General features: G+C 44.6%; 1 protein-coding gene and 1 non-coding gene across 3 annotated transcripts in view; both read right to left on the minus strand.

Annotated features, from left to right (window-relative positions):
- Positions 1-1691: 1691 nt before the first annotated feature.
- LOC119465791 (phosphatidate cytidylyltransferase, mitochondrial) overlaps positions 1692-26481 on the minus strand; it is a 32524-nt gene continuing 7734 nt past the window's right edge. For both annotated transcript variants that reach the window (XM_037726242.2, XM_037726243.2), the window contains 6 exons: positions 21078-21225; positions 16362-16507; positions 15163-15328; positions 11527-11589; positions 4908-4982; positions 1692-2217 (listed from right to left, as the gene is read on the minus strand). In XM_037726242.2, the coding sequence (XP_037582170.1) occupies positions 2204-2217; positions 4908-4982; positions 11527-11589; positions 15163-15328; positions 16362-16507; positions 21078-21225 (612 nt within the window). In that variant the 3' untranslated portion in view covers positions 1692-2203. The remainder of the gene's footprint in view (positions 2218-4907; positions 4983-11526; positions 11590-15162; positions 15329-16361; positions 16508-21077; positions 21226-26481) is intronic.
- Trnat-cgu (transfer RNA threonine (anticodon CGU)) lies at positions 17318-17389 on the minus strand. Its single transcript has one exon. It is a non-coding gene; the product is annotated as a tRNA-Thr (tRNA).

Genomic DNA, 26481 nt, shown 5'->3' on the forward strand with positions numbered 1-26481 from the left:
CGTGTTCCCTATTACGAAACTCATGGCAGCACATTCCTGCAGCATGGTGTATCATGACCGACGCTGGCAACTGGCCACCAATGGCACAATGTTATCATTATCATAATTCGTAGCTAGTGGCCATGTCTCTGGCTCTGCTAAAAATCCAAAAGCATGTGACTGTGTGTCACAGTAAGGCCAAAAGCACATGCAAGATAACATCTCTCACAACATGAATCCAAGATTTCCTTAGCCTTGAAGGCCAAGTTCAATAGAACAATACACATTTGAGTAAAAATAAATTGCCCTCAAGCTCCTTGGTTTGTGGTGCTGTGAAAAACTTAAAAGGGTCGCAGCTGCAGATGTTTGGATCTGTTCGGCATCATGCAAGCGGCGACAATCACTCGAGAAGCGAGTGATTGTCGCCATGGAGGAAGAAAAGCTTAGGAGAGGCTGGCCAGCCCGGATGTGTTGGAAAGGGTGCGACGGAAGTCACATGCTATTTTTCACAAAGAAGCACTGGGACTGGTGTTCCGAACATCCTCACTGCCATAACAACCACGCTCGCTGCTGTTCTCGGCCTCCGAAAAGTGAGGTAACACTTTTCGGCCCAGGTCTTTCTCAAAGCACATTCTGTTCGCGAGACAAACTGAGTTTGGAGCGTGGTGTGTTAGTTTGAAAGTTGTGTTTTGGGTCTGTGAGTGCGAGTGTCAGCCAGAAAAAAGGCACTCGCGTAATCATTAGCGGGTGTTTGTCGCCTTCTTCAACATGCCACGGAAAAACACACGGCCGCATCTGCTTCACTAAAACTGTAACAGAAGTTTCGTAGGTTTTGTTCTGGCGCGCCTCAGCCGCACGCACTTCCGGCAGCTCGTAGCGATGCGAGTTCAAAGCTCACACCCATCGGCTCTGGCGAAATTATTGGAGACACAAAGAAAAATGGCACACCAACATGGCTGCACTTCTGGCTTCAAAAACATGTCGTAAGGGCCTCTCCTATTTTGTTTCTTTGCCCCACGGATTGTCCGCACATTATGACACAAGATGGCAGTCACCAATGGATCAAAACTAAAAGTGTCTGTAATCTGGGAAATCTCATGCCCTTTAAACTAGGATACAGCTTGGCAGCAACGTTAGCAACAAGTGCAGTAGGCGAACCGTGGCAGCCGCTTGCATCAGGCCACTTTTATACATGCGTCACTGAATCTTGCAGATGTGCTCACAGTCACAAGGTCAATTCTAGAAGTTGCCACAACCATCGATTAGCGCGCTTGCAGACTAATACGTGATTGGCCCGTCCTTCTGGAAAGTACTACTGTGCTCCAGAATGGTGTCCTTTTGATATTGTGAGTGTGTTCTGGTGCTACAGCAGATACTTGATAACAAAGCCATGGCACGAGGGTGAATGAAATTCGCATGGATCTATTGTAAGCTTAATGTACAGACTGTTTAATTTGTTTCGTGTTTTAGTGACAACCTCCAAGTATGAAATGAACAAAGTATTCAATGTAGCGCAACTAGCACACGGACACAGAAGAAAAAGCGGTCATACACGGTGCCTGTGCTGTTCATATTTGTCAGTGCACTAATAGCACTACACTGAACACTTCCGTGACGACGTATCAACAAGCCCAAACCACAACCTTGTATAAACCAAACATGAAACGTCCGAAGGTTGATGAACACGCTTCTAAAGGGAGGCGACGCACAAGTGACTCTGAAATTGGTGCAACTTTATTCTCAATGCACAGCACAGCGTGCAAGACAATAAGTTGCTAATCACTTCAATCATCTCATCCAAAACGTCTAAAAACTGCACACCGTCCAAATAAGAAAAGCACAGTACGCCCGTTTCCGGGGCTAAAACTATATAATCTGAGCACAATTCGCTCCCCTACGTAGTAGGACCCTTTTTAATATATAGTGCGAGCAAAATTGTGCCCTCTTGTTTCGAACGCTAATTTTTAAATGACCAAGCCATTCGCTGTACATGCAAAGCAATGAAACGTGGAAAGATGTCCCATTATATGGCAGTGTCTCTCTGACGGGCAGGTGGCGTGACTTATGTTGCAAGTATATAGACTATCACAGCGGTGTGGCAACAAAACACAACAACTAACGAGGCGATGAACGGTCAACATGCTGAAACGCTCTGGTATGTGCTGTTGGTGCTCCGAATGAAGACTTGAAAGAATGGTGGCGCACTTCCGTCCATGAACAACCGTTACGTCTTGAGACCTGAAAGCATAAAAGAACACGAAGCTTGAGATTGGCAATAAAGCCTTATTACGAAACAAAAGCTAAGCAAACATTTGATTGGCGAGCAAACAGGATAAGATACATTATAATGATGGGAGCACAACGCAAACAAGCACAAGAAAGGAAATGGAACAGGCACTAGTCTTGTCCTTGTTTTGCAGCTGTTATTATAAGAAACCATTACCAACTAGCTAGCAGGTTATCAGTTCTGTGTTCAGGTAAGATGCATCAACACTATGCGGTTGGGACTACAGAACTCGAAATTTAGTTGCCACACTGTCATGCAAGAACCCCCGTGGCAAAGTCTGATAAATCAGAATTAAAATTGTAAGCAAAAGACACTGCACAGTGTAGTCAAATGTTAAAGGGTACATGCAGTTAGGCTAACCTCGATATAACGAACTCTGACATAAGGAACTATCAGAAATAACTAAGTAAATCTGAAATGTTTCTTGCCGATATCAACTGTAATGAATGTTTGTTTATAACGATATTGAATATAACAAAGGTATAGTCGTGTCAGATGCGACTTCGTCGTAAAGAGAACAAACTGTATTCTGCTATCAACTATCGCTGGTTATTGCATACAGGCCCTCGACTAATCCTTTCAGTGTAAGTGTGAATTCAGCTGATTATATGAGCCAGTCTCTTTTCAATAAAGATGAAGAAATGTTCTAGTTATATTGGATTTACTACTGGTTAGACTTTCCCTGTAACAGTGAACGACACTATATGATTGGAAAAGGGAGTAACTATACAGAATACGAGCAATTGAATCCATGATATTGAGTTCACGCTGCTGGTATATGACTTTGAACATTAAATTTGAAATGCTTCTAATAATGAAGGCTGGCAAGATTCCAAGACTTATTCCTAAAGCACAAATTATGTGACTCGGAAGTAAACAGATCAGGGTTCAAGAAAAAAAAGAGTGCATTTGAAAAATTCCATGTCAGAAGTTCTCCTGTGCAAGACAAATTCATTAAAAACAAGTACACAGTGTGCGTGAGTAAAGTCTATGGAAAGTAGGGAAACCCATCAACTTTTGCAGCTAAGTGGACCGGGTGCACTGATGTTAAAGGTAACAGCTAATCAGTGCCAAAGTAACAGTTACTGCAAGACTGCCACCTCAGAGCTCGGACACCAGTGCTGATAACTTTTGCTTAGGCCAAGTCGGCCCAAAGCACTCGACTTATGGCAATGGAAGTCGCCAAGTCATGATAATTGCTTGTTTTAACTGTTTCTATTGTTCTTATTGTCTTCTGCACTACTTTTTAAAGCCATAGCCTACTCACAAATTCGTGGTACATTCCAGAGTGATGTATACAATACATCAATTTTATCCACTTTAGGTGTCTCAACAGGTAAACATTACATAATCGCGACATTTTTTTTTTATAACTATAACCTTGATGCATCAGTTCGTGCAAATCTTCAAATCTAAAAAAAAAAAGAATTTTTGTTAAAAGATCGATGGCCAAATCCAAGAGTCTACTCCCCGGAGTCGGTGCATTTTAACTTCTTTTAAATGCAGCAAACCTCATCAAATTCAGTACAGTGGATGCTGAGTCAAACCATTTCTCCGTTGCCATGCATTCAGATATGAGCTCCTGAGGCAAAGGCTCCTCTTGAGAGGAAGCTTTACCGCGAGAGCTATTATCTACAGTACATCAAAAACTGAGAAACTGTTCTGCTCAGCATCAAATAAAACATCAAATCAATCTGTGGGGTTTAACACCCCGAAGCAACACGCAGGCTATCAGAGGGGCCATAGCGGTGGGAAGGGGGAGGGGCTCCAGTTTAATTTTGACCACCTGACGTTCTTTAATGTGCAACTGAATCTAAGTACATGGGCATTTTATGCACTCTGCTTTCATCGAAATGCAGCTGCTTCAGCAAGCAATCAAATCCGTGCTCAGCAGCACAATGTCATAGCCACTAAGCCACTGTGGCTGGTGTCTGAAGTTTTGTGAAGCAATTTTAATGAAGTTGAATGCATTGAAAAGAAAAAGTTAAAATCTATTGATTGTCAAGAGCAGATGCTTTTTTTTTTCTCCATAAATTTTAGGCCTAACAGCGGAAGTGAAGCCCAAACAAACTGAAACGTCAGATCATTCTATCACGAGTTGCGCCGCAAATGCTTCACATTAACATAGATTTCTACAGCACGTGGAACTTTCATAATCTATTAGGCAATTTTTAGCCTAAATCAATATAAATACATATCAGTGAGAGAATTTAACTAGGTCTCACTCAAACGCAATGAATTCATTCAAATCTGTTTTCTTTAAAAAGGGTTTGAAGGCGAGCTCATTGGTATGCATCAAAGGAAGATATGTTTAAACTTTTTTAAAGAAATTTTTGGAATTTTTAATCCCCCCCCCCCCTTTGTTACCCTCTGCCCTCCCTTTTCAGGCCATATATTTGTCCATGCACAATAAAACCAATGGTTGGCACTCAGCACTCGTCGTGTGTTCTACCTTCTGTCCATGTCGTTAGGGCTGTTTTCTACCATGGCTGTCTTTTCTCTCATGAGAGTGTTTAACACGTATGTACTTGAAGAGGGAGACTGGAGTTGATTCAAACCTTCCTTTTAACAGAAACGAGGGTGTTCCCTTTCATATCAGCCGTGGAGGTACAGACCAACACCGTACAGGCATACAGCTTACTTGGTTGCGTTGTGGTCAAACTTTTCAGCATTTTGATGACTTTCTTGCTCCCGTAATGGATTGCACTCCACAGTCCTAAAGGCAGGCAAAAGCGTACAAAACAAACTTTAATGCTCGGGTTGAACCAAACGTAAACACAGCACAACCTCCAAGCTCGAAGGCTGGAAAACATTCAAGAGGGCACCAAATGAGAAATGCTATATCAATTTACATAGACTGATCCTGTCAAAGCTCTGCATATTTGCTTGCTCTTTCTGGAAAAAAAGGCCAATTAGTGAATAAAATCAAGGTTACACTGTTTGAAAATTTCACAACTACACTCACTGCTGCACCAATGACACCAGTGGAACATCATGAATATTACAGCATTTCTGCATACCTATTTCAGATATTTCTATGCAAAAGAAAAAAAAATCTTTTTATAGGTCATTGGGTTGAGACAGTGCTTACTTTCAAATACAATGTAGACATTCTTTAAGAATGGGTAAGAAACTGCAAGGACATGCAAGAAAAATGGCAAATTGTTATTTGTGCATGTAATTTCAAAGAGTTTGTAAAGTGAAACCAAACATTAAATTTTCACAAAAATGGCATATGCTAAAAATATTGTACGTCAGCATAAGATAGCTGGACTCCTCTGCACGAGCCAATAGCTTTAATTAGTTGTTACAACAAAGGAATGGGTAGAAAATTATGCATTGCGCAGACAAAGGCCTGCATGAAAAAAAAAAAAAAAAAGCAGCAGGACACATCTTACGATGACTGTCAATGGTAATGCATTTAGCACTGGATCAATACAGCCACACAACCTATTACCACCCTCTAAATGATTTAGGTGTGAGGCGTGTACCGCAGGCGGGACTCCTCTTTCCCGCATCCCTAAGAACACTCGGCGCCATCGAATGGGGCCACCGTGAAGCCTTCGAAATGCATGGCGCGCCGGTGCGTGCGAATGCTGAGAAACGCGTAATGCAGCAACCGGGCTTCTCTCCCGCGCTTCTTTCTGGACACACTGCGCAATCTAGTGGCCTCCCAAGGCGAGAAGCATGGTGCGCCGGTGCCTGCGAACGCAGAGAACTGTTCCCTCACTTGCCGCGCACCGAGTGGCCCGCCCTCGGTGATAGAAGTTAGCAAGCGGTTCATTGAAGAGCGGCACGTCAGCAGTGCATTTGTGGCGCAGCCTGCTAAAGTGTCGGGTTGCTGTCCTTGAGGAACCCTAGTGACGTGGGTTCGATCCTCCCAGCATCAAAGAAACGTAAAGGATCCTTTTTGTCAGTGTACAGCAGCACATTCCCAGTGGCATGTACCCAGTGACACAAGTTGACTTCAAAGACGTTCACTGAAGAGGGGCACACACACCTACTGGCACATACCGAGCGGTTCCAAGTCAGCGTCAAAGAGTTTCATTGAACAGAGGTATCTACCCAGTCCCGCATCTACAGTGACCCATGTTGGCGTGAAAAATGTTCGTTGAAGGGCGGCACATGTACACATTGTCACGTACTCAGTGAACCAAGTTACTGGGTCATGTTCATGTGAAAGCAATCACCACGTATCTCAGCGACTTTGTATTTTGTATTTTTTATTGATCAGGACATTCAAACTTTCTTACAATTTGAAACAGCGAACAGAAGTGCCCAGGGCCTGTACTTTTGGGTGCGGCAACCGCCGGGAGTCTGGAAAAACGTCTTTTGCAATACTAAACGGAAAGCCCAACATAAAGAACGAAAGAAAGCGCCGTGCCATAAGGTTACGACTGACAAAGTGGGACCAAATTCACTCACACTAGTGACATTAAATTTCGAGAGGCAAGTGTTTGAAAGAAGCGTCGCATGACATGTTGTGTTCCGCTGAACTGAAAAGCTTGCATCACTCACCGCAACTCGCAGCTTTGACGCATTTCTCACAATGCGAGTCTCACAATGGTGTTTTGTTGTTTACCCTTAGTTAAAACAAGGAAGTCGTTGCCCCCATGAATCAGATTAGGCACCCCTTCCCTGTGCTACAGCCACATGGGCTATATCAATCTTCGTTGAAATTGATCTGTATGAAACGTTTCGAGCAGGAGTAAAGAAAGATCACAGCTGCAGTTTAAAACGATGAGTAGCAGTGCTTGATTCCTAGTCAGCTTAAAATGAAGTGCTTGTGTGACATGGTATATGACAAGGGCTTGTCATTTCAGTGACCTAGAATTGTAATGGTTCTGAATTTCAAGTGCATGCAATTTATGTCTCATCTGGCTAAGCGAGGTTCGGTTTCATACACATGAAACCGCACTAATTGCAACAAGTATCATGTCATGTTTCACTTCATCAAGTCCGGAAATGCAAGGATGAGCACTTAAAGCTTTCCGCAATGCTCCTTTGAGTAACCTGGTCAATGTTTTTGTCGAGCACAAGATGCACATCAACCGATGACCTATAAATGCCTAAAGCATAAGCAATGGTGCATAATTAAGTACACTGCAGGGCAACTTAGTACACCCCTATTATAGTTTTGCAAGGAACACAAAGCTTATTGGGGTGTTCAGGGAAGGTTAATCATAGAACAATGATAACAACTTAACCATAGATGCAGCATATCATCTCTTAATTAAAGGACACAGAAAGGGGCCAATTTGAGATAATATAACATTGCGGTAAGTGAAGCTACAGAGCTGAGCTACAAATCTGGCAACAGCAGCACAGTGTTGCTGGCGTGCACTTCGACGGTTGTGGTGCTTTCCAGGTTCCAGTGACTTTACCTTTAACTGGCTCGTTGTGCCAGCTAGTGGTTTTACGGAAAGGCACAGAGCAATGTACGAGCTTGAACCACTTTCAAGACAGAATCGGCAATCAAAGCTTCGCTGGTCGAACCGAGCTCCCCTTCAGTCATGAATATGATGCACGGTGAATAAATGTGTTAAAATTGTACAATTTTATTCAAAGATGTCGAGGATTCCACTAAATGGAAGCCAAGAGTGTGGGACGGCATTTGTGCATTTACGAGTAAGTCCTTGTATATTTACAAAGTAATTGATTTTGAGAGAGAATTTCAATGCAGAATCAGTCATGTCGCATTTTTATTATAAAAAAATTTCAATCATTGCGTCAGACCACATGCGCAAGTTTATCATTGGCTGCAGGCATTACAAGGAAGGATAAGCTATTCCTTGACTATTGTTGATGAAGCACAAAGAGTGAGACATCCCACCAAACATTCAACATAGTGCCTTTAGTAAAGTGGTTGTGTGTAGCATTACTCTGTAGTCTGAAGTGAACTGAAGTCATCTTGGGTAAGCAGACAGTTTAACTGACCCGTACCTTAAAGACTGTGGTTTTTTAAATCTTGCCGCCACAGTGCAGAGCTGGCAAAAACAAATCACATACACAAATGTGTACACCCTGCGACTGAAGGGGATATTTCCAGCATGCAAATGCTTGCAGCTTGCCGTCCACGATGAAAGGGTTAATAAACAATTAAATATCTCCAAGTCAGCTACGTCAAAAACCGTGACTTCATGCGTGACTGATAAGGGAATTTAAGGGCGATGTCACCATCTGTCTTTCATCTTGCACCCCTTCTGACATATCACGCCTCCATCAACCGCAAGATTCGTCCGCTAGGTAATCTAGAAGTGTAATGTACCAATCTAGATTGATAAGACATTTCTTTCAGTGTCACCTCAACTGCAAGGGGTGTTCAGCAAGTTCTGACACTAAAGAAGGAGTCAGAGCCCTGGGACAAAAAACAGGATCTCCCTTCAAGCCTTTCTTAGCATCAATGCACATTTAACACTGCTGTGTAAGATCTCTCGTTACAGACAAGAGCTTTACTTTCGTTGCATTCTTCTAAGACAGTGCTCAATTGCTCTTTTGAAATTATCATCAGAGACAAATCAGCATCCACGAAGTCACGTAGGAGAGCTTTCTGACTGAAATACTAGAGCATTCAGGGGAAGCCAACATACTGAATATTGTAAACTGTGCACTTCGCTCGGTCATGTTTCCTGACATGACTCACTTATCCACTCTCTCCCCAATGATTCTATGGCTTTTTGAGGTGCTCAAGCTTTCACTGACAATTCCAGGTTTTCCCTGTTTTCCAGGTTGCTAGATATCCTGTTATTCCACCTGCTTGAGGAAAATTTCCTTTAAGACAGCCCAGTTTGGATAACAGTCTCTTTTTATTAGCAACACATTGTTAGAGGCAGACAACTAGCGGCAGGAGGCAGCAGTGCAGCTCTCCAATATTTTAATAATCTCACGAGCGCATCGACGGCATGCTGGTCAGTGCCGTGTCACTGAGTGCGTCTGGAAAGCAGCGAGGGTAAGCACGTGCACACAGTGCATCCTAGTTCCGAGTGCCGTCTGCTAGGCTATTCCATTTAACCTGTCATAGCCCCTGCTGATTACCAGCTCTTCTATCAATTGCAAGCGCTTATTATAACCATTGTGCAGCACACAGGAGCATGTGTGCGCATTGCTGTTTGCAACGAGAGTGGTTATGCAGCAGGGGCTACGGGGACCTTGTCAGAATAGCCTAGCACACCACGCTCGGACATGAGCATGCTCTGCGCACACGCACCTGTCATCGCTACTGCTGTTGCTGTGCTCAGTGACATGGCGCCGATCGTAGTGTCGGTCGTCCCTCCCGTCAGATTATTAATGCCTTGGAGAGCTGTAGGTGTGTTTGTTCCTTATCAAATAATTAGTTGTCTAAGCATCACCAATTATTGTCCTAATTAATTACTTACATGGCATATACATTTGCTTAAATTCTACAAATGCAGGACATGCAACATGGAGAAATAAATCTGCTGAAGACTTAAGACACGACTGCTCAACAGGAATCACTGTGATTAATGCCAGTTTCAGATACCCCTCGCAAACATTTTATCACAAAACAGTTGTTCTTAGCAAATTATCGAACCTATACTGATGTCTGCTATGCAGACGTCATTATTATAGGATAGAAATAACGAAAGTTTGTGCCCATAGATATGCATGAGTGCCAGCCGGAACCTTCGGTCGGGATTGAATTAACCGAAACATCGAATCAACCGGAGTCGAATTAACGGAAGCCTGCTGTATATTGTAGCACAGCCTCTCGAGGCCCTAGCTGCCACAGAGGAGAATGGCACAATTTGCTTGCTCTTGCACAAATCGGGGCAAATTGCTGCTGTGCAACGTGATGCACATGCCATGCATGCATCTGTGGCCCATTGGGTAGAGCATCGGGCTGTTTCACAGGGGAACCCGGTTCAAAACCCACCATCGGAGATGTAGCAAGCAGCCCTAAATGAAGTGAGACCTGTCGCGCAGTGCCTGTTAGGAGGCAAAGCATGCACCTTAACTCTTTCTGTGCCAAGCTTTATTTTTTTGAGAAAAACCACCAAAGCTCTCTGAATTTTTTTTTTTTTTATGACTGAGTAATTTTGAACAGCTTTCATTATTGCAATATCAGCAGTTTATTCATTATTTTCTGTTGTCCTTTACTGCCAAATATTTATTTTTTATTTGTTTTTATTATTTTTTCATGTTTTTGAGTAGCAGATAGGCAACGCCACAGAAACAATCCTGTACGAAGCATGACATTTCTTGGAACAGAAGTCAAGCGCGCTTTTGATATCCTCCAGGCGACGTGTTATTTCTGGCGCAGTGTGCTAAGAAAATCAGCAGCGGCGCTGGCAGCAAAGCATTTTTGTCGAGCCGCATCCATTATGAGAGCGGTCACCAAAAGTTTTATCTTTTAATTTTAATTATGGGGTTTTACGTGCCAAAACCATCTGATCTGATTATGAGGCACGCCGTAGTGGGGGACTCCGGAAATTTGGACCACCTGGGGTTCTTTACCATGCACCCAAATCTAAGTACACGGGTGTTTTTGCATTTCGCCCCCATCGAAATGCTGCCGCCGTGGCCAGGATTCGATCTCGCGACCTCATGCTCAGCAGCCCAACACCATAGCCACTGAGCAACCACGGCGGGTTAAAAGTTCTATCTTTCTCGCAATCGTTAATACTGAGCTGCTACTACGAAACACAACTCGCTAGATATTTCCAGGCCTGAATGTTTACTTGAAGTGAAGAAACATCCAAGAAGACCATGATTACAGCTTTGAAAAGGCAGCTGTTGTCGATGCAGCCACCTCACCCCTCGCCGCCAATCCAGCAGAGTTCGGACTACCGCTTCGTTTCGACCAACTGTGCTCTAAAAAAATAATTTTATGGAAAGCTGGGGCTATTTAATCGTGCAGCTTTCACAGGGAAATGATGAATCGACTGCTACTTGCCTGTGGCACTCAGTAGACGAAAGGAAATCCCTGGATGAGTGAGACTCGTCAATGGCATACTTTAAAGAAAACGCCTGGACGAGTGAAACTTATCCTTGGCACAGAAAAGGTTAAAAGGGCGCTGTTATCTGTACTGTACGGTCGTCCAAGAAAAATGCATGTAGTTGCCTGAAGCAGGTGTTGTGTGAATGATGATGCGCATGCATCAGTCTAGCATTGAATGCTTTCCACTTGGAATCGTGCAAACGAGGCACAGCATTTCAGCTGGTCGGGTAAATTTCTTACACCACTTGAATTGATCAATCAGCTGACCAATCGGTTGACAGGAGAATCGGCAAATCCTTACCAGCTGTGATAATTCCCTTGGCAGTTTGGCCCCAACTTGACCGCCACACTATGCTTGCCACGGCTGCCAGAGAAAAGCGAGCAGACAGACAATCATGTTTGCATGTCGTTTGTTGCACACACACATCATTTTGTCAGGTTTACCAGCAGTGAATATCTGTTCATTACGCAGTGAGCAAGATGCGCAATGTTCAAGCTGTCTTTAGATGACAGTCTTATTTTCCACACTGGTGTAGATTCTAAAGGACAGAGTTTGTATTATAGTAGCAATAACCTTGTTATAGTGAATCCACACATAGTGATGATCTGGATACAGTGAAGACCAGCTGCTGTTTTTACGTCACGTACTACAATTGCGATAAACTGCAGTTATAGTGAACACACTGATATAGCGGAATTTTCCCAGCACAGACAACTTTACTTCACATGAGGAAATATAATGTGGCCATCAGCAACAAAAGGATTGGTTGCTGCTATGAGTTACGACTATGCAATAACAATAGCACACACCTGTTGGCATTCCTGCATTAACACAAGCATGTTTTCGGCAGCCTTTGCTTATTTCTTAAATGAATGAAGTTAATGTCATCCAAGAAAGTACAAAAATAATTTTAGAGCTTGTTTGCGGTGTGAGATTCAGCATTGATTTTGATTGGGAGAATGGATTATCTGACATGGGATAAAATACAGTGGTTTTCTCCGCAGCTGTTGCGGTGAACAGTAGTTTCGTTTTGACTCGATGCGAAGCTGTCGAACTTGAAGAGCACCGGCTACATCACGATTATGTTTTCGCCAGCTCACTGGCGAAAACGTAATCGCGATGTGCGGTGCACTGAAATCTTCAATGGGTCATGTAAATATCATCAAAGTTTTGAATAGGCAATCATATCTGTCCATTGATGGCATGGGATTATTGAGGACTTGTACTGCATAGGGATAATAATCATCCCAACTTCACTAACACTTCAAGCTTTATTACCAAACTTAAGCTGTGCATCAATGCATAACAGTCTAAGCGTCACATAACAAGATAAACTCCAAAACTCCTGCAATAAGTTGCATCGTACATCTACATATACAGTGTAGACCGCTTATAACGTAAGTCGCCGGAGTTGCGAATATCTGCACTATAAGCGGTACCGCACTATGACCAAAACAACGATTTTCAAGCCCTGCATGTATGCAAAACATGTAGACCAAGCATGCAGACACGCATTGTACTATCACGCGCACATCGCGATTACGTTTTCGCCAGTGAGCTGGCGAAAACATTATCGCGATGTAGCCGGTGCTCTTCAAGTTTGACAGATTTGCACCGAGTCAAAACGAAACTACTGTTCACCGCAACCGCTGCGGAGAAAACCACGGCCGCTATCGACGCGATCGTGGATGACGACTACGCAGTTACGAAAGCCCGCGGCCAACGTGGTGTTATGTGCAGCGGTAAACATTAGAATACAGGCTTTAAAGACACAAATAAGCTCGAAGCGTTCCAGCGTTGCTGTCACTTAACATACGATTTCAACTGATGGCTTGGGCGATGCGGACTCCGCTGCTTCGTTTCAGTTGGACGCTAGCGCCGTTCTTGCTCTTTTGCGTCGCACATTTGCGGTGCTCCTCGCTCACCGAGCTCCGAAAGTAGTCCGAATTAACCGATGTGCGGCCAGATAAGTCCGAATTAACGAGAGTTTGATTGCATTAAATAATGCATACGCCGGCCGGGAGCATGCACCTTGTTGAGAAGCGTGCTCGCTGCCGCTCTTGTCGGCGTGATTTTCCCACGAAAGCCGCATTATAACCGGTATTTCATCTCACGCGGCTGCACTGTAAGCGGTATGCGTATACATGGAGTTCTATGGGAAGGTAAACGGGAGTCGGAAAAGGCCGCGTTGTAGCCAGTTCTGCACTATAAATGGTTACATTATAAGTGGTCTATACTGTAGTATTAAGTGTCTGCTATATCTGGGTGTTTCATGCAACTTCAACCAAGCTTTTAAAGAAACTATGGGTGCACCTAAGCAATTCTTATGATGAGTAAATGCGAGAGCATAACTTGTCACTGAGTGCGTCGCTGAGTTATGTTGCCGACTTTGCTGCTGCGTTATGTGTCCGAGTGCAATGTTGCTGCTTATGAGCTCGCAACAAAACAAGGCGACAAACCGGTCATACTGAAATCTCTCAGTTGAGTTTATTTGCTTAATTCTCATCAAAGTAGTGTTTCACGCACATTGCGTTGAGTGTTCTTGCATTATGACACCACTTTTCAGCATGATGACACCACTTTTCCGAGCAATGACAGTACTCCTCCGAGCGGCACCATGGTGTTCACACTACATTTCTTCATAGGGTTCGTAGGCGAACTCCACCTCATACTCTGGGGCACGGTGCAGGATATATAGAGTATACATCTTACACCGGCCTTGTTGAAAAGCATCAGTCACACCTGTGGGAGGCAAGTGCTGCTGCCAGGTACCTACCGGTAAAATGGGTACAAGCACGCTCCCGGCCTAGTGCTCTGCCATTATGGGACCTCAACGCTCGGGAAGGGGTGTTTCTCCTCAACCCGAAGGCGTCCAAGTGGCCGCCATGGGAGCGACCCAAACATCACTTTTTTTCCCTTTTTTTGCTCAAGAGGGTTTTCGACGGGAATTTAGGCTCAGGCTCCTTTCCCAAGCGCATCACCCCTGAAGGAAGCTGAACGCCAGGCCAGGGTCCACTTGCACCCATTTGAACCAGTGGGCGCCCGGCGGCGGGTGCTCTACCACTAGGCCACAGCCACGGTTGCGGAGCGAGCACGGCGAGCTGCAGTGCTGCGGCCGTGCTCACTCCGCAGCTGCTTGCTTTCCCATCCAGTGAATTGCTCGCCAGGCACAGCCCAACCACGTGCAGAGCCTCGAACATATTCATCACTGTCACCTGTTGCAACGGTGGTGTAATGCAATGGTGGTGCAGTGGTTAGCACGCTCGGCTACAGAGCGGTTGCAGTGGTAGTTGGGCAGAGGATCGAGTCTTCACCGTGGCCACTTTCTTTTAAGTTAGATGAAGATGACGTAATTTGTGTTTTATCTGCCACAGCTTTCTGATGACAGCGGGGTCGCAGAGTGAGCCAAGTAATGCTCTCACATTAAAGAGATCTTTGCATTATAGACGGATATCTGCCGTGGTGGCTTAGCAGCTATGCTGTTGCGCCGCTAAGCACGAGTTCACAAGATGAAATCTCGGCCGCAGTGGCCGCATTTTAATGGGGGCGAAATGCAAAAACACCCGTGTCCCGTGCATTGGGGGCACATTAAAGATCACCGGGTGGTCTAAATTAATCCAGAGTCCCCACTACGGCATGCCTCATAATCAAATCATGGTTTTTGCATGTAATTCCCCAGAATTGAATTCATTAAAGACAGATAAGATCAACTGCACACCATTTATAGCCATTTCGAGTGCCTTATGATCACTTTTGCAAAACGCTTATTTAGCTCAATATAGTTAAGATTTCTTAGGCAAATTTTTAAGCACTCGTCTAGTTCTAGGGGTAGAATCCTCATTAGGAAAGTTGTGGAATGCATTTGAAAGCACACAGTGTGCTTGATGATTCCGCTGAGTTTCACTACATGTCAGCTTAGCATGCCACCACACGTACCCTCCTCAATAAATCCGCTACAGTGGGGGTCATGTCCGATGGCCTGGAGAACGTCCTCCAGGTCACGGTGCCTGCCGTCTTTGTTCCAGACTTTGAGCAGGTGGGATTGCAGGGATTTGGGCAGCAGGTTCAGGTGGTGCAGCTTGGCATCTGGGCCCGGCTCTTGCTGTGAGATGGACAATTGTAACGGCACACTAAGGTCAACTCGTATTATTTAAATAGGGTCGACACTGTTAAGACGCAGTAGGCATCCATTAAACCAACAGAGATGGACCTAGAAAATAAGAGAGGGTTGCCTGAATCTGCGGGAACTGATCAAAGGTTGCCCAGACTGTAAACTTGTCAGCAAATTCATAATTATTATTTATGTTACTCTTGGGGCCATATTTCACTAGAGAGGGGAGTAAGTTACAAATGCATGGGCTAGATCAACAGAGTGAGATGCGTTGATAGCATGTGACTATAGGATGTTAACTAATATTTCACAAGAAAGCTTGCGATTAGTAATGGCTATGACAGTGGAAGGAATGCGGTTCCAATCTTGAAACATAGTGGGTGCAAAGCACCGGCAGAAAGATTTTACTGCAATGACAGTTAAAAGCTTGAAGCTGGATTTGCTGCGTCTGTCGATCTGTCTTTTGCATTACAGCAACAGCCATTATAGCTGTTCTCATCATCAGGCCACCTCCTCGAACCTCAGCCTTACCCTTGCTACAAGGTGGGAAAAAAAATTGAGAAATTTGCTGCCACTACTGGGATGAGAATTTATGTCCCTGTGGCCATTTGCAGTTTGGACACACCTGTATGCACTAAGTACTGTGTGATCACATAGCTTTAGCGCTGGGAAACTTGTGCAGGGGGTTTACCCACTATGCACCCTTTCGAGAGCCGACACCTGTGTGCATGTACTGCAATGGCTACAACAGCAAATACTTTTGCGAATGAGAAGAACCCTGTGCGCAATGCAAAAAACGGAAGTTCTTGAAAAGATGGCAGTGTTTGCAGTGAAAGTCTGCTGCTGTTGCAGTAAGACGAGTTCAGAACTGGAAAAATTGTTAAAGTCTGCTGATACTTTCTTTTTTCCGCTTGACAGTTCCATTCCTCGTCTCAAAGGGTGGGGGGAGGTGAAAAGCACGAGTGGCACTAGCAGGAAGACCAATGCAGGAAGAACAAAAAGCAGGAGGAACTGGGCTGTCTACCTCGAACGTCTGCGTGGTTTCGTTCCAGGAGACCATCTTGATGAGCTTCAAGTACGGGTTGTAGAGCTTGCGGAATTCGCTCAACTGGGCGCCCACAATGTTGGCCACCTTGTTCTTGTCCTCGCCGACAATCATCCGGAAGTCGCCTGCGCAGGAGGAAGCACTGCCAGGCATAGAGTTTCCCACTAAATTTACCAAAGAGGGGGCGCTGCGGACCATTCAGCTACCAAGGAAATGATGGTTAGTAGATGGGTCTTATCTTCCATGCTGGTGGCTTCAGACCTTCTTCCGGCTTTACTTACTGCACTTTATCTGCCTTCAACGGCTTAAATTATGAAAGATTTCGATATTTCTAAACGCAGAAGGCAACAACACAGTGTACACATACAGAATTATAGTAATTGATGCACTCATAAAGCAATATTTTGTTGAAAATTATTAGTTTGCAAAGTCACAAAGCCGTTTAAAGCCACAAGGTTGAAGTTTAGACAAATCCACATACTAACAATAATTTCTATGTCGGCTCAACCACCGTGCTTGCAGCCCCCTTAGACACCAGCGCCACCATTCCCTCTAGTAACCTTTATAGAAAGCTCTATGCTCTCAAGGCCTTGCACCTACAGGTTCCATGCAAGGACTAACTCCAAATAACAACATAAACAGTGGACAGACGTCATCTGCACATAGCATGCTCTATCTAGTGCTAGAAACATCCTGCAAGAGAATCGAAAGCCAGGCCAGTTCGACAGTACTGTTCATAATGAAAGGTTAAGCATATTGACCCAGTTGAGGGACTTGATATCACAAAGCAACCTATATGTGTCTATGAGAGGGGATATCATAAGAAGCCAACAAACAATGGCACCAAGGACAACATAGGGGAAATTACTTGTACTTACTAATTGAATTAAAGAAATGATAAATTAATGGAAATGAAAACGGATGAAAAAACAACTGTCCGCAGGTGGGGAACGAACCCACGTCTTCGCATTACGCGTGCGATGCTCTCACCATTGAGCTACCGCGGAATCGTTTTCCCATCCACTTTCTGGGGTATTTATGTTTTTGCAACTAGAACTAACCCTGGGAGTGTTAGCTAGCGCCGGCAACATTGATGCCTTCAGGTAGCATATGTGGGTTTATTGACCAGTTGCCATCACCCAAAAAGATCACATGATCGTGACGCCTGCGGCAGAAAGGATGTTCCACATCCACCCATAGGTTTGTGAGTGGTGGCGCTGGCTAACACTCCCAGGGTTAGTTCTAGTTGCAAAAACATAAATACCCCAGAAAGTGGATGCGAAAACGATTCCGCGGTAGCTCAATGGTGAGAGCATCGCACGCGTAATGCGAAGACATGGGTTCGTTCCCCACCTATGGACAGTTGTTTTCTCATCTGTTTTCATTTCCATTAATTTATCATTTCTTTAATTCAATTAGTAAGTACAAGTAATTTCCCCTATGTTGTCCTTGGTGCCATTGTTTGTTGGCTTCTTATGATATGATTAATAAAAAATCGGGCCCCTCGGTTCCCTTTCTTCTCGTTCATGAGAGGGGATGGTAATTCATCATCATCATCAGCCTATATTTATGTCCACTGCAGGACGAAGGCGATCTCCAATTACCCCTGTCTTGCGCTAGCTGATTCCAACTTGCCCTGCAAATTTCCTAACTTCATCACCCCACCTAGTTTTCTGCCGTGCTCGACTGCGCTTCGCTTCTCTTGGTACACATTATGTGACTCTAATAGTCCATCGGTTATCTACCCTACGCCTTACATGGCCTGCCCAGCTCCATTTCTTTTTTCTTAATGTCAACCAGAATATCGGCTATCCCCGTTTGCGCTCTGATCCACACCGCTCTCTTCCTGTCTCAACGTTAGGCCTAACATTTTTCGTTCCATCGCTCTTTGTACGGTCCTTAACTTGTTCTCGTGCTTCTTTGTTGAACTCCAAGTTTCTGCCCCATATGTTAGCACCGGTAGAATGAAATGATTGTACACTTTTCTTTTCAATGACAGTGGTAACCTCCCAGTCAGGATTTGGCAATGCCTGCCGTATGCACTCCAACCCAATTTTATTCTGTGAATTTCTTTCTCATGATCAGGGTCCCCTGTGAGTAATTGACAGCAATTGGTAAGCCACATATGGGCCAGTAACCATACTGTCATACTGCAGATCCCAAACCATGGTCTCGGAGATTTTCAACATGCCGTGGGCACTGTCCAATCCTGGAGATAATGTTCAAGTGCCCCTGAGCTGGGTTTCAGAATTCCAAGTTCTGTGTCATTTATGGCGAGTGGTAATGGCGGGGCGGTTTCTTTTTCCATTTTTTTTTAAGTTTAAGAAAAGATTTTTGTAAGGTTTTTGTGATACATCTACAGTTAAAACTCGATCCAACAAAACTCGATTTTACCAAGTTCCCGATCTAATGAAGAAATTTCCATTCCCCGGCAGGTACCCATAGGCTTCAATGTTGTCATCAACCCGAATTAACGAAACTAACTTAATGAAACCCGATGTAATGAAGCTTTCCTTGAAATAAATCAGTAAAATGAAGTGGTGATTTCTTTCTAATTTTGACACAGACGGGTTTTTCTTCGAGCATGCGCTGGAGCGCCCTAGTCATGGCGCTAGCTTTAATTTGACGAGGCTGCACGCCACGTCCATGCACAGAACAACGGACTCGGCAGTCAGTAGCGCTCTTACATACCAGATTTCACACGCGCAGGCGTGAGTTAGCGGAATCATGCTCTGAAATCATGGCAAGCTTGCCATGAAAAGTGTTTGTTCTGTTTGAGGAAACATGCGGGACACCTTGGCGTGTGAGAGATAATATTTTGTGCTGGTTTAATCTCTTCCCCTGGTGGTTAACCCTCAGCAAACAAGGAGACTGCTTGAATGCTTGCATGAAAGCTGAGAATTCCCACAATACGCACTTAAATGCGATGTTACTAGCAGATTAGTTGGTCAGTTCTCAAACATCACCTTGGAGTCTCGTAGAAACGTGACCAATTCTTGTTGCCTGCAGTGCCTGCTGGTCAAATTCCATCACAAGCCTTCACGCCACAGACAAAAAAAAAAGTGTCCATGTGCACCTTAAAGGGACACTAAAGGAGAGTATTAACCCGAGCTAGATCGACAGAGTATTCGTATGGAAGTATATCATCGTTTTCTGTATGCCAATATATACATTTTTTGCCTAGAAAATTGCCGTCGAAGGTCGCGCTGCCGCTTCTCAATTTGAACCACCCACGTCAACAAGGAGGACTAGACGTCATCTCCACGTGACCGCCCTCTATGTCGTTGTTATGTCTTTCTAGACTCTTTATTTAGCTCTATATACGAAGCGTACTGCTTGGCGGGTGTAGGTGTTCAGCTTGCGTGAGTCACTCTGTGGCTCTGCTTGGGTTCAGGTAAACAGTTCCGGTCATTTGAGCCTCCACTGGTCACTTGAACCTCCGGTGGTCCATTGTCACACGTTGCCGCCTCGGCTGTTGTAAACAGAGAAAAGCGATTCCGTATGCAGTGGTGGGTCGCGGCCGTTCTCTGTGAATCAGAAGTGCTGGCACCACACATAAGAGGTACCATAGTCGACAACAGATGGTGCCACTCCGATTTTCTATTTTAGTCATTTTCTCGCTTACAAGAGCTCTGTTTTCATTACGAACTAACAATTCGTTATTATCGAAGCATAATCTTTCCATCTAACTCGACTTAATATTTGCCTTTAGTGTCCCTTTAATCTCCAAGACCTAAATTTAAGCACACGGGTGATCTTAGACGTCATGTCGTGCATGACTCCTCTTTACAGCCTGCCACGTGGTTGTGTGCACTACAGGCTTTACTTCGCCGGTATAGCAGCAACTGAAAAAGAATCATTGGAACTGAAGGGGCTCGACTTTTTGTTAGTCAGAAAATCAAATTGTGGGGCTTAATGGCCTAAAACTGCACAGTAGTTTATGAAGGTAGTCAGCGGTATTACGAAAAATCATCTAGCAAGGGAAGGCCACAATAGATGAAAGTGTACACTCGCCAAATCAAAATAAAACATATATTTTAATATAAAATAAAACACATAAACACGTTTAATATTTAATCATTTAATAACACATAAACAAACACATTACCCCTCATGTAATGTCCCTCACGGGACCCCTGATGGTATAATAAATTAAAAAATTTACATTTCCACACCCCCGTATGGGTGCCCTGATACCACAAAACGAAATGCACAGCAACAGCCATTCAAGGTATCGCTGATAACGTTTTAGTTTGAATTGGCTAATGTACACTTTCTTCTACTACGGGTTATAAGGGACGCCATATAGTGGGGGGTCCTGGATTTCTCACCTATATTTCTCACGTGAAGCCAACAGGCAGTGAAGATAAGTAAAGCACAGGGGAAGTTAAAGTGTATTTTTGATTGAAAAGAAGAAATAGCAGAGAAAAAGGGAAATGAAAGTGGAAGAAAAGACAACTTACCAATGGCGGGAGCTGAACCCACAACCTCCGCACGACGTGTGACGCTCTACCAAGTGAGCTACTGTGGAGTTACTGTGGAGCTCACCAAGCGAGCTACTTTGGGAGGGTTTGCTAAGGAAGCTTTGCTTTAGAAAACCTGACACTCAAAAGGGTTACCAAGCGCTTGCACATGCTACAAAGTCTCATTGCTGAGGGTATACTATCACACATATCTAGCAAAAGGCAAGCATACCTACGTAGGAGAGCCCCGCAATCTTGAGGTAGAGCTCTTCCTCGGTGAAGATGTCCGGCAGCATGAGCAGCGCTGTGTGTATGGCTGTCATGTAGTTGAGGCTCATGGCGCGCTTAATCTCTGCTGTCGGCTCTTGCAGGATTCGAACCTGCAAAGCGAGCCGTTCCGAAATGATAGTGAGCTCGGTTCACGAGGTAGGATCTTTGAAGATGTTGAAAGATTGTACTGGATAAGCACACAGACAATGAAACAAGCACTTAGTCCTCAAAGCTACAATACAAATGTACACTGCCACGAGAGTTTCACTCGCTTTTGCTACGCGGCTGTTGCGCAAGAATGCACTTGCAGTATGACATAACTCCTGAGTTATGAAAGTAGTAGTCAAACTTTGATACAACGAACCTCGATTCAACGAAATTTGCGATGTAACGAACTATTTCTATTTCCACATCTTATTTCTGTTGAATTAACTAAACCTCGATATAACGAAATTCTCGATATAACGAAGTTTTTCGCTGCAAGTACAACTTCATTATATCGAGGTTTGACTGTAGTACTTTCCTGAGACACAGGCCCATGATGTATCAGTTTGTAGGAAGACTGCTAATAGGCGATTGTGGCACTCAAGATTATCTTGTTGCCCCGAGCACGCCTGGAAGATTCAATGATGCACAGATAAAAGCAGCAAGATGCACCTGGCCGTCATTCGATTCAATCACTGCTCCTGGAAATTGTTGCTATTGCCATCGCTGAGCTTCATCTTAGATTAGAGTGTACAAGTTCACCCAGCTAACTGTTTACAGTTTACTCCATCTCTGCCTGCCTGCACACAGTCACGTGACAATATGGTTGGTAGAATGTGTAGCCGCGACAACCATACAGTCATATACTAACAGTATATGACTGTATAAAAATTGAAAGTGCATCCATTTAAAGAGCACCAACACAAAAACTTTGGTGACTCACTTTGTTGCTTTAATGGGTAGATGTTGGCCAAGTATGAAGAAGAGTTTGATGTTGAGCCAGTTGATACGTATCACCGAAGTCAGCACTGTGTCTGTCTGCCTTGCTTCTCCTGTTCATGAACTGTGTTTTCCATTTAATCACGAAATATTGAACTTCAGCTGTTCCAACATGTGACAACTAACTTTGTGACTAGTTCGAAACGTGTGCTGAGTGCAGTGCGACCTTATGGCTTAACCCAACATCATGGCAATTGAAGTTGGTGATCATATGGTTTTAAAAAGCATTGGCAAGCGTTCAAGTCAACTCGGTGTAGCACCCTCAGATTACACTGAACTGCAGAAAGCCAAGTGTGCTTAACCACGCTCTGCAGCACCTATTGCAGCCCGATTAATGCTTCTTCATCCACATGGGATAAGCCTCAATTAGAGGTTGCTCCACTGCCGCTATTCTGGAAGTGTAGGGCACAGTTGCCACAGTGCTCTTCCTCAGATGCAATTCCATATGTACGTCTAATGTCAGCAGGTAGGTGTTCTAGAGAAAGCATTGCTAGCATGCCCTCAGCTTACACCTTCACTAAAGGCCCACTGCAACAAAAATGTTAATTTGGCTGAATTGGTTACAAAAGTATATACTACTGCAAAATCTTGGCAGGGCTGCAGGGCTGGTAACTGTTTAACTTTCTTTTTAGCGACATTTGAATGACGGTTAGCGGATAATGACACACGTGCCGCCACCGCGTTGCCTAATTTCCGGAGGTCATGCCGAGGAGTCATGCTGGGTTCTAACGTTCTGGGCCATGCGTCACTTCCGGCGAGCGGTAAAGGCGCAGTCCTTTTTTTTTCTTTTAGTTTGTGTATAAAATAGTCTATTCTTGCTAGATTTTCATGGTGCATCCACTTAATTATGAACACAAATATTTCCACAGAGGCTGCTTTATATTTACACTATCTAAAGGTAGCTTTTTTTTTCTGAAGTCTAAGATTTCAATTCACTTCAATTAATACCTTAGAGACACCTTCGCAGGGGCATTACATAAGGGGTGAGAATACATCAGTACATAAATTGTATAACATATAATAATATATAACACTATATAATAATAATAATAATAATAATAATAATAATAATAATAATAATAATAATAATAATAATAATAATAATAATAATAATACATCCATGCATACATGCCTACACTAAGGGTCAAGTGAAAATTCATTGCAGTTGGCCCTTAAGCACATACATCCAAAATTTACCTGCATTTTCTTCACTAGATCACTGCGAGCGCAACCACTGATTACCGGTCAAAACACACAATTCACAAACGTGCAGTAATTAATTTAATGACAGTGCTTTGTTCACAACATGAATTTGACTTCTCAAGTTGTCATACATATTGCAGTCAATAGCAGTGCAACGCAAGAACTCAGTGAAGGGATATTAAGTGACGTACTAAACAAGTTGTTGCAATGCACCCTGGAAGGAATAATGCGCCACAGCTTAGGAAGCACAGCAGAATATGCCCGGCTTAAAGTCCTCCGCAGAAACACCTCTGCAGAAAGAGCTTGCTAACCAAGAATTTGGCACCAATTTGACAATTCCATATTAGTATATTGGCTTGTGATCAATAAGGAGGTCATGTCATTTGAAGAACAAATGTCGCAGTTTCACCCGAAAGGCGAAAGCATCGATTTCGATAGCAAATCAGTAGAGAGCTATAGGGAGTAAGGATAGTAGTTTTATCAGCTGTATAAACTTGGACATGCAGCAGCACCAGCAACGCGCAGAACTGTTGTCGACCCCGTCGGCATTTTGCCCGCGTTCGCACCGAACGCGCGCGGCGTTGGTGGCTGTTGCCGGTGCCTCTGGGGGCGGCTCGGAGGTTTTCAACGAGATTAGAATGGGACACTCGTCGAGCAGCATTCAGAAGTCTTTGCCACCTGCTCGCCTTGCAACTTTTTATATAATTACGCATTTGGTGCCGCAGCTAAACGTCACCTCTTGTCCCCCCCACGGCCTTTCGCGCGATGGAAGAAGTCGTGTTTTCTCTCTCTCTCTCTCTCTCTCTCTCTATATATATATATATATATATATATGGTGATTGTAAAGGAGGAAAGAGACGCTAAATTCTGCAGCCCTTCAGGGTACACGGCAGCAGAACGCGCGTTTGCTCTCCGCCGTGCGTTCGCTCCCCATGAAAGTGCGCGTCGCTCGTGCGCTTTCACTCGCACATACAGCATACGGGGCGCAGCGACGATTTCATCGCCGTTGACGTCATACGGAACCTGACGGCGTCGCCGACGGCAGAAATCTGCTTTGAGTGTCCATATAATTGCTATCGCAATAAAATGCAACGATGGTGAAATAAGTTATTTTATTACAGCCCCTTTAAAGCAAACCTGAAAATATTGCGTTACATAACGTTATCGAGATTGCAATTTTTCCTTGCATGATATCTCCTCCAGTTGCGGATTTCCACAGAGCTTATTTGGTTAATTCGTCAAATGTTGCACATACGTCTAGGAACAATACAACATATAATTAAAGGGACCCTGGAACGATATTGACAATTTTGTACAAACATACTGAGTCGTTAGGGCAGGTCCTCTGATCATTAAGTGACATGACACATTTAAGTGCTAAAATGGTTTTTAAAATGTGCATCGCTACCGATCGCAGCGGCACCGCTTCCCTGAAATTTCAGCCGCCCTGTCATCATCTACAAGGCGGGTGCGTGCGATGTCAGTCAGGCGAGCTCTCCGATTGGCTACCCACGTTGCGTCATCGGTAATTTTTCCATTATAGGAAACAAATGCTGTTCATAATAGTTGGAATATTGGTTAACTTGTTTTGCTAAAAAAAAGTAACAGAAAGATACAGTTAAACCTGGATATAACGAAATTGACAAATTCCCGGAAAACTTCATTATACGCAGGTTCGGCACTAAAATTACGCAGGTTCGGCACTGAAAAAGAGACGCCTACCATATTTACTCGATTCTAACGCGCCCTCGATTCTAACGCACACCCGTTTTCCGTTTTCGTCGAAGCACTCATACTTGGAATGTCACACCAGGTACTGGATGCGTGGATGTGTGTCGTTTCGCACAAGCGCGAAGCATCGGAAACGAAGAGCGAGCGACACGATGGCGTCATATAGTGTCACCTAGTGTCAGGTTAGTGAAGTGCAGAGACTTGCGGCAATATCAACTGGAAAAGGAGAGTGCCCGCTTGGCGGGCTAGGCCAGGGGCGGTATTCTGTAAGAGTCCAATTAGTGGACTGTCCATTTCGGCTGTCGCTGATTGGCTGCTGGTTCACGAGCAGGAAGGAGACTGGCTGGCACCTTCCTGCACGTGAAGCAGCAGCCAATCAGCGACAGCCGAAATGAACAGTCCGCTAATTGGACTCTTACAGAATACCACCCCAGCTGCAGCAAGCGGCGGGATCAGGTTTGAATCAAGGGAGGGGGAAGGTCACGCCTGCAGCGGCAAGATCGCCGGGTCGAGGGATGCAGGCCCGCCTCGCACACGCTCGCACGCACTGTGGGGTCTCACACGTGCTCTTGGGACAAAGAAACGACAATACAGTAGTGCAAACAAACAAAAGGGCATTTATTCCACCTTTCATACACTGATACACGCTAGCCTAATTACTATGCATAGAACAGTCACATGGGTGTGCGACAAATCAAGGAAGTCCGACTCACCGCGACCGGATAGCGAGCGAATATGTTCGCCCCCTGCTATGACACCATCGCCTAGTCGTTCACGTGTACGGTCACGCGAACGGTGGCGCGTTCGGACGATCCGTGTTCGTCCATACCGGTGCCCGGCTCCCAGCCACGCGAGACAGTCTAGCGAAGCGCGGATCGGCGCACGCGTGGGACGTCCGCATCGCTTGCCGATCCCAACCTGAAGAGGAACCGCATTCTCCTTTTTGCGCCCACCTAACCCCCCGCCATCAGGTGGCCTTAGCAGCGCAACACTAACGCCATCTCTCGTAATACGCTGCAACTCCGCCGCCGTAAAGCTACGCGGTGAAGCCGGATTACGGGAGCCATGCGGGGGAAAACATCAGGGGACGAGTGAGAGTCGCGCATCCCCACAGCACGTACACGTGCGCTCACTCTCGCCTCGCAGTCGCCGTGAATTCGAGCGCGCCAAGCGCGATGCCGCCGCTTCGCATTCCGTCGCGGCGGAGAAGGTGCTTCCGCTTGCTGCTCGTGCAAAAATTACAAAATTTGGGGCGAAATCTCTAGGTTGTCGGCGTGGAAAATTCGTTATTTCGAGAGGGTCTCCCGCTGCCACTTTGTTACGTAGAGGTTTCAAATACATGTGCTTCTATGGAGTAACGGCGGGAAATAGAAGAACTTCGTTATATCCAGGAATTCGTTATATGGAGGTTCGTTATAAGTAGGTTTAACTGTAATACAGAACAACAA

The sequence above is a fragment of the Dermacentor silvarum genome, chromosome 10 (assembly GCF_013339745.2).
Source record: "Dermacentor silvarum isolate Dsil-2018 chromosome 10, BIME_Dsil_1.4, whole genome shotgun sequence".
NCBI lineage: Eukaryota > Metazoa > Arthropoda > Arachnida > Ixodida > Ixodidae > Dermacentor > Dermacentor silvarum.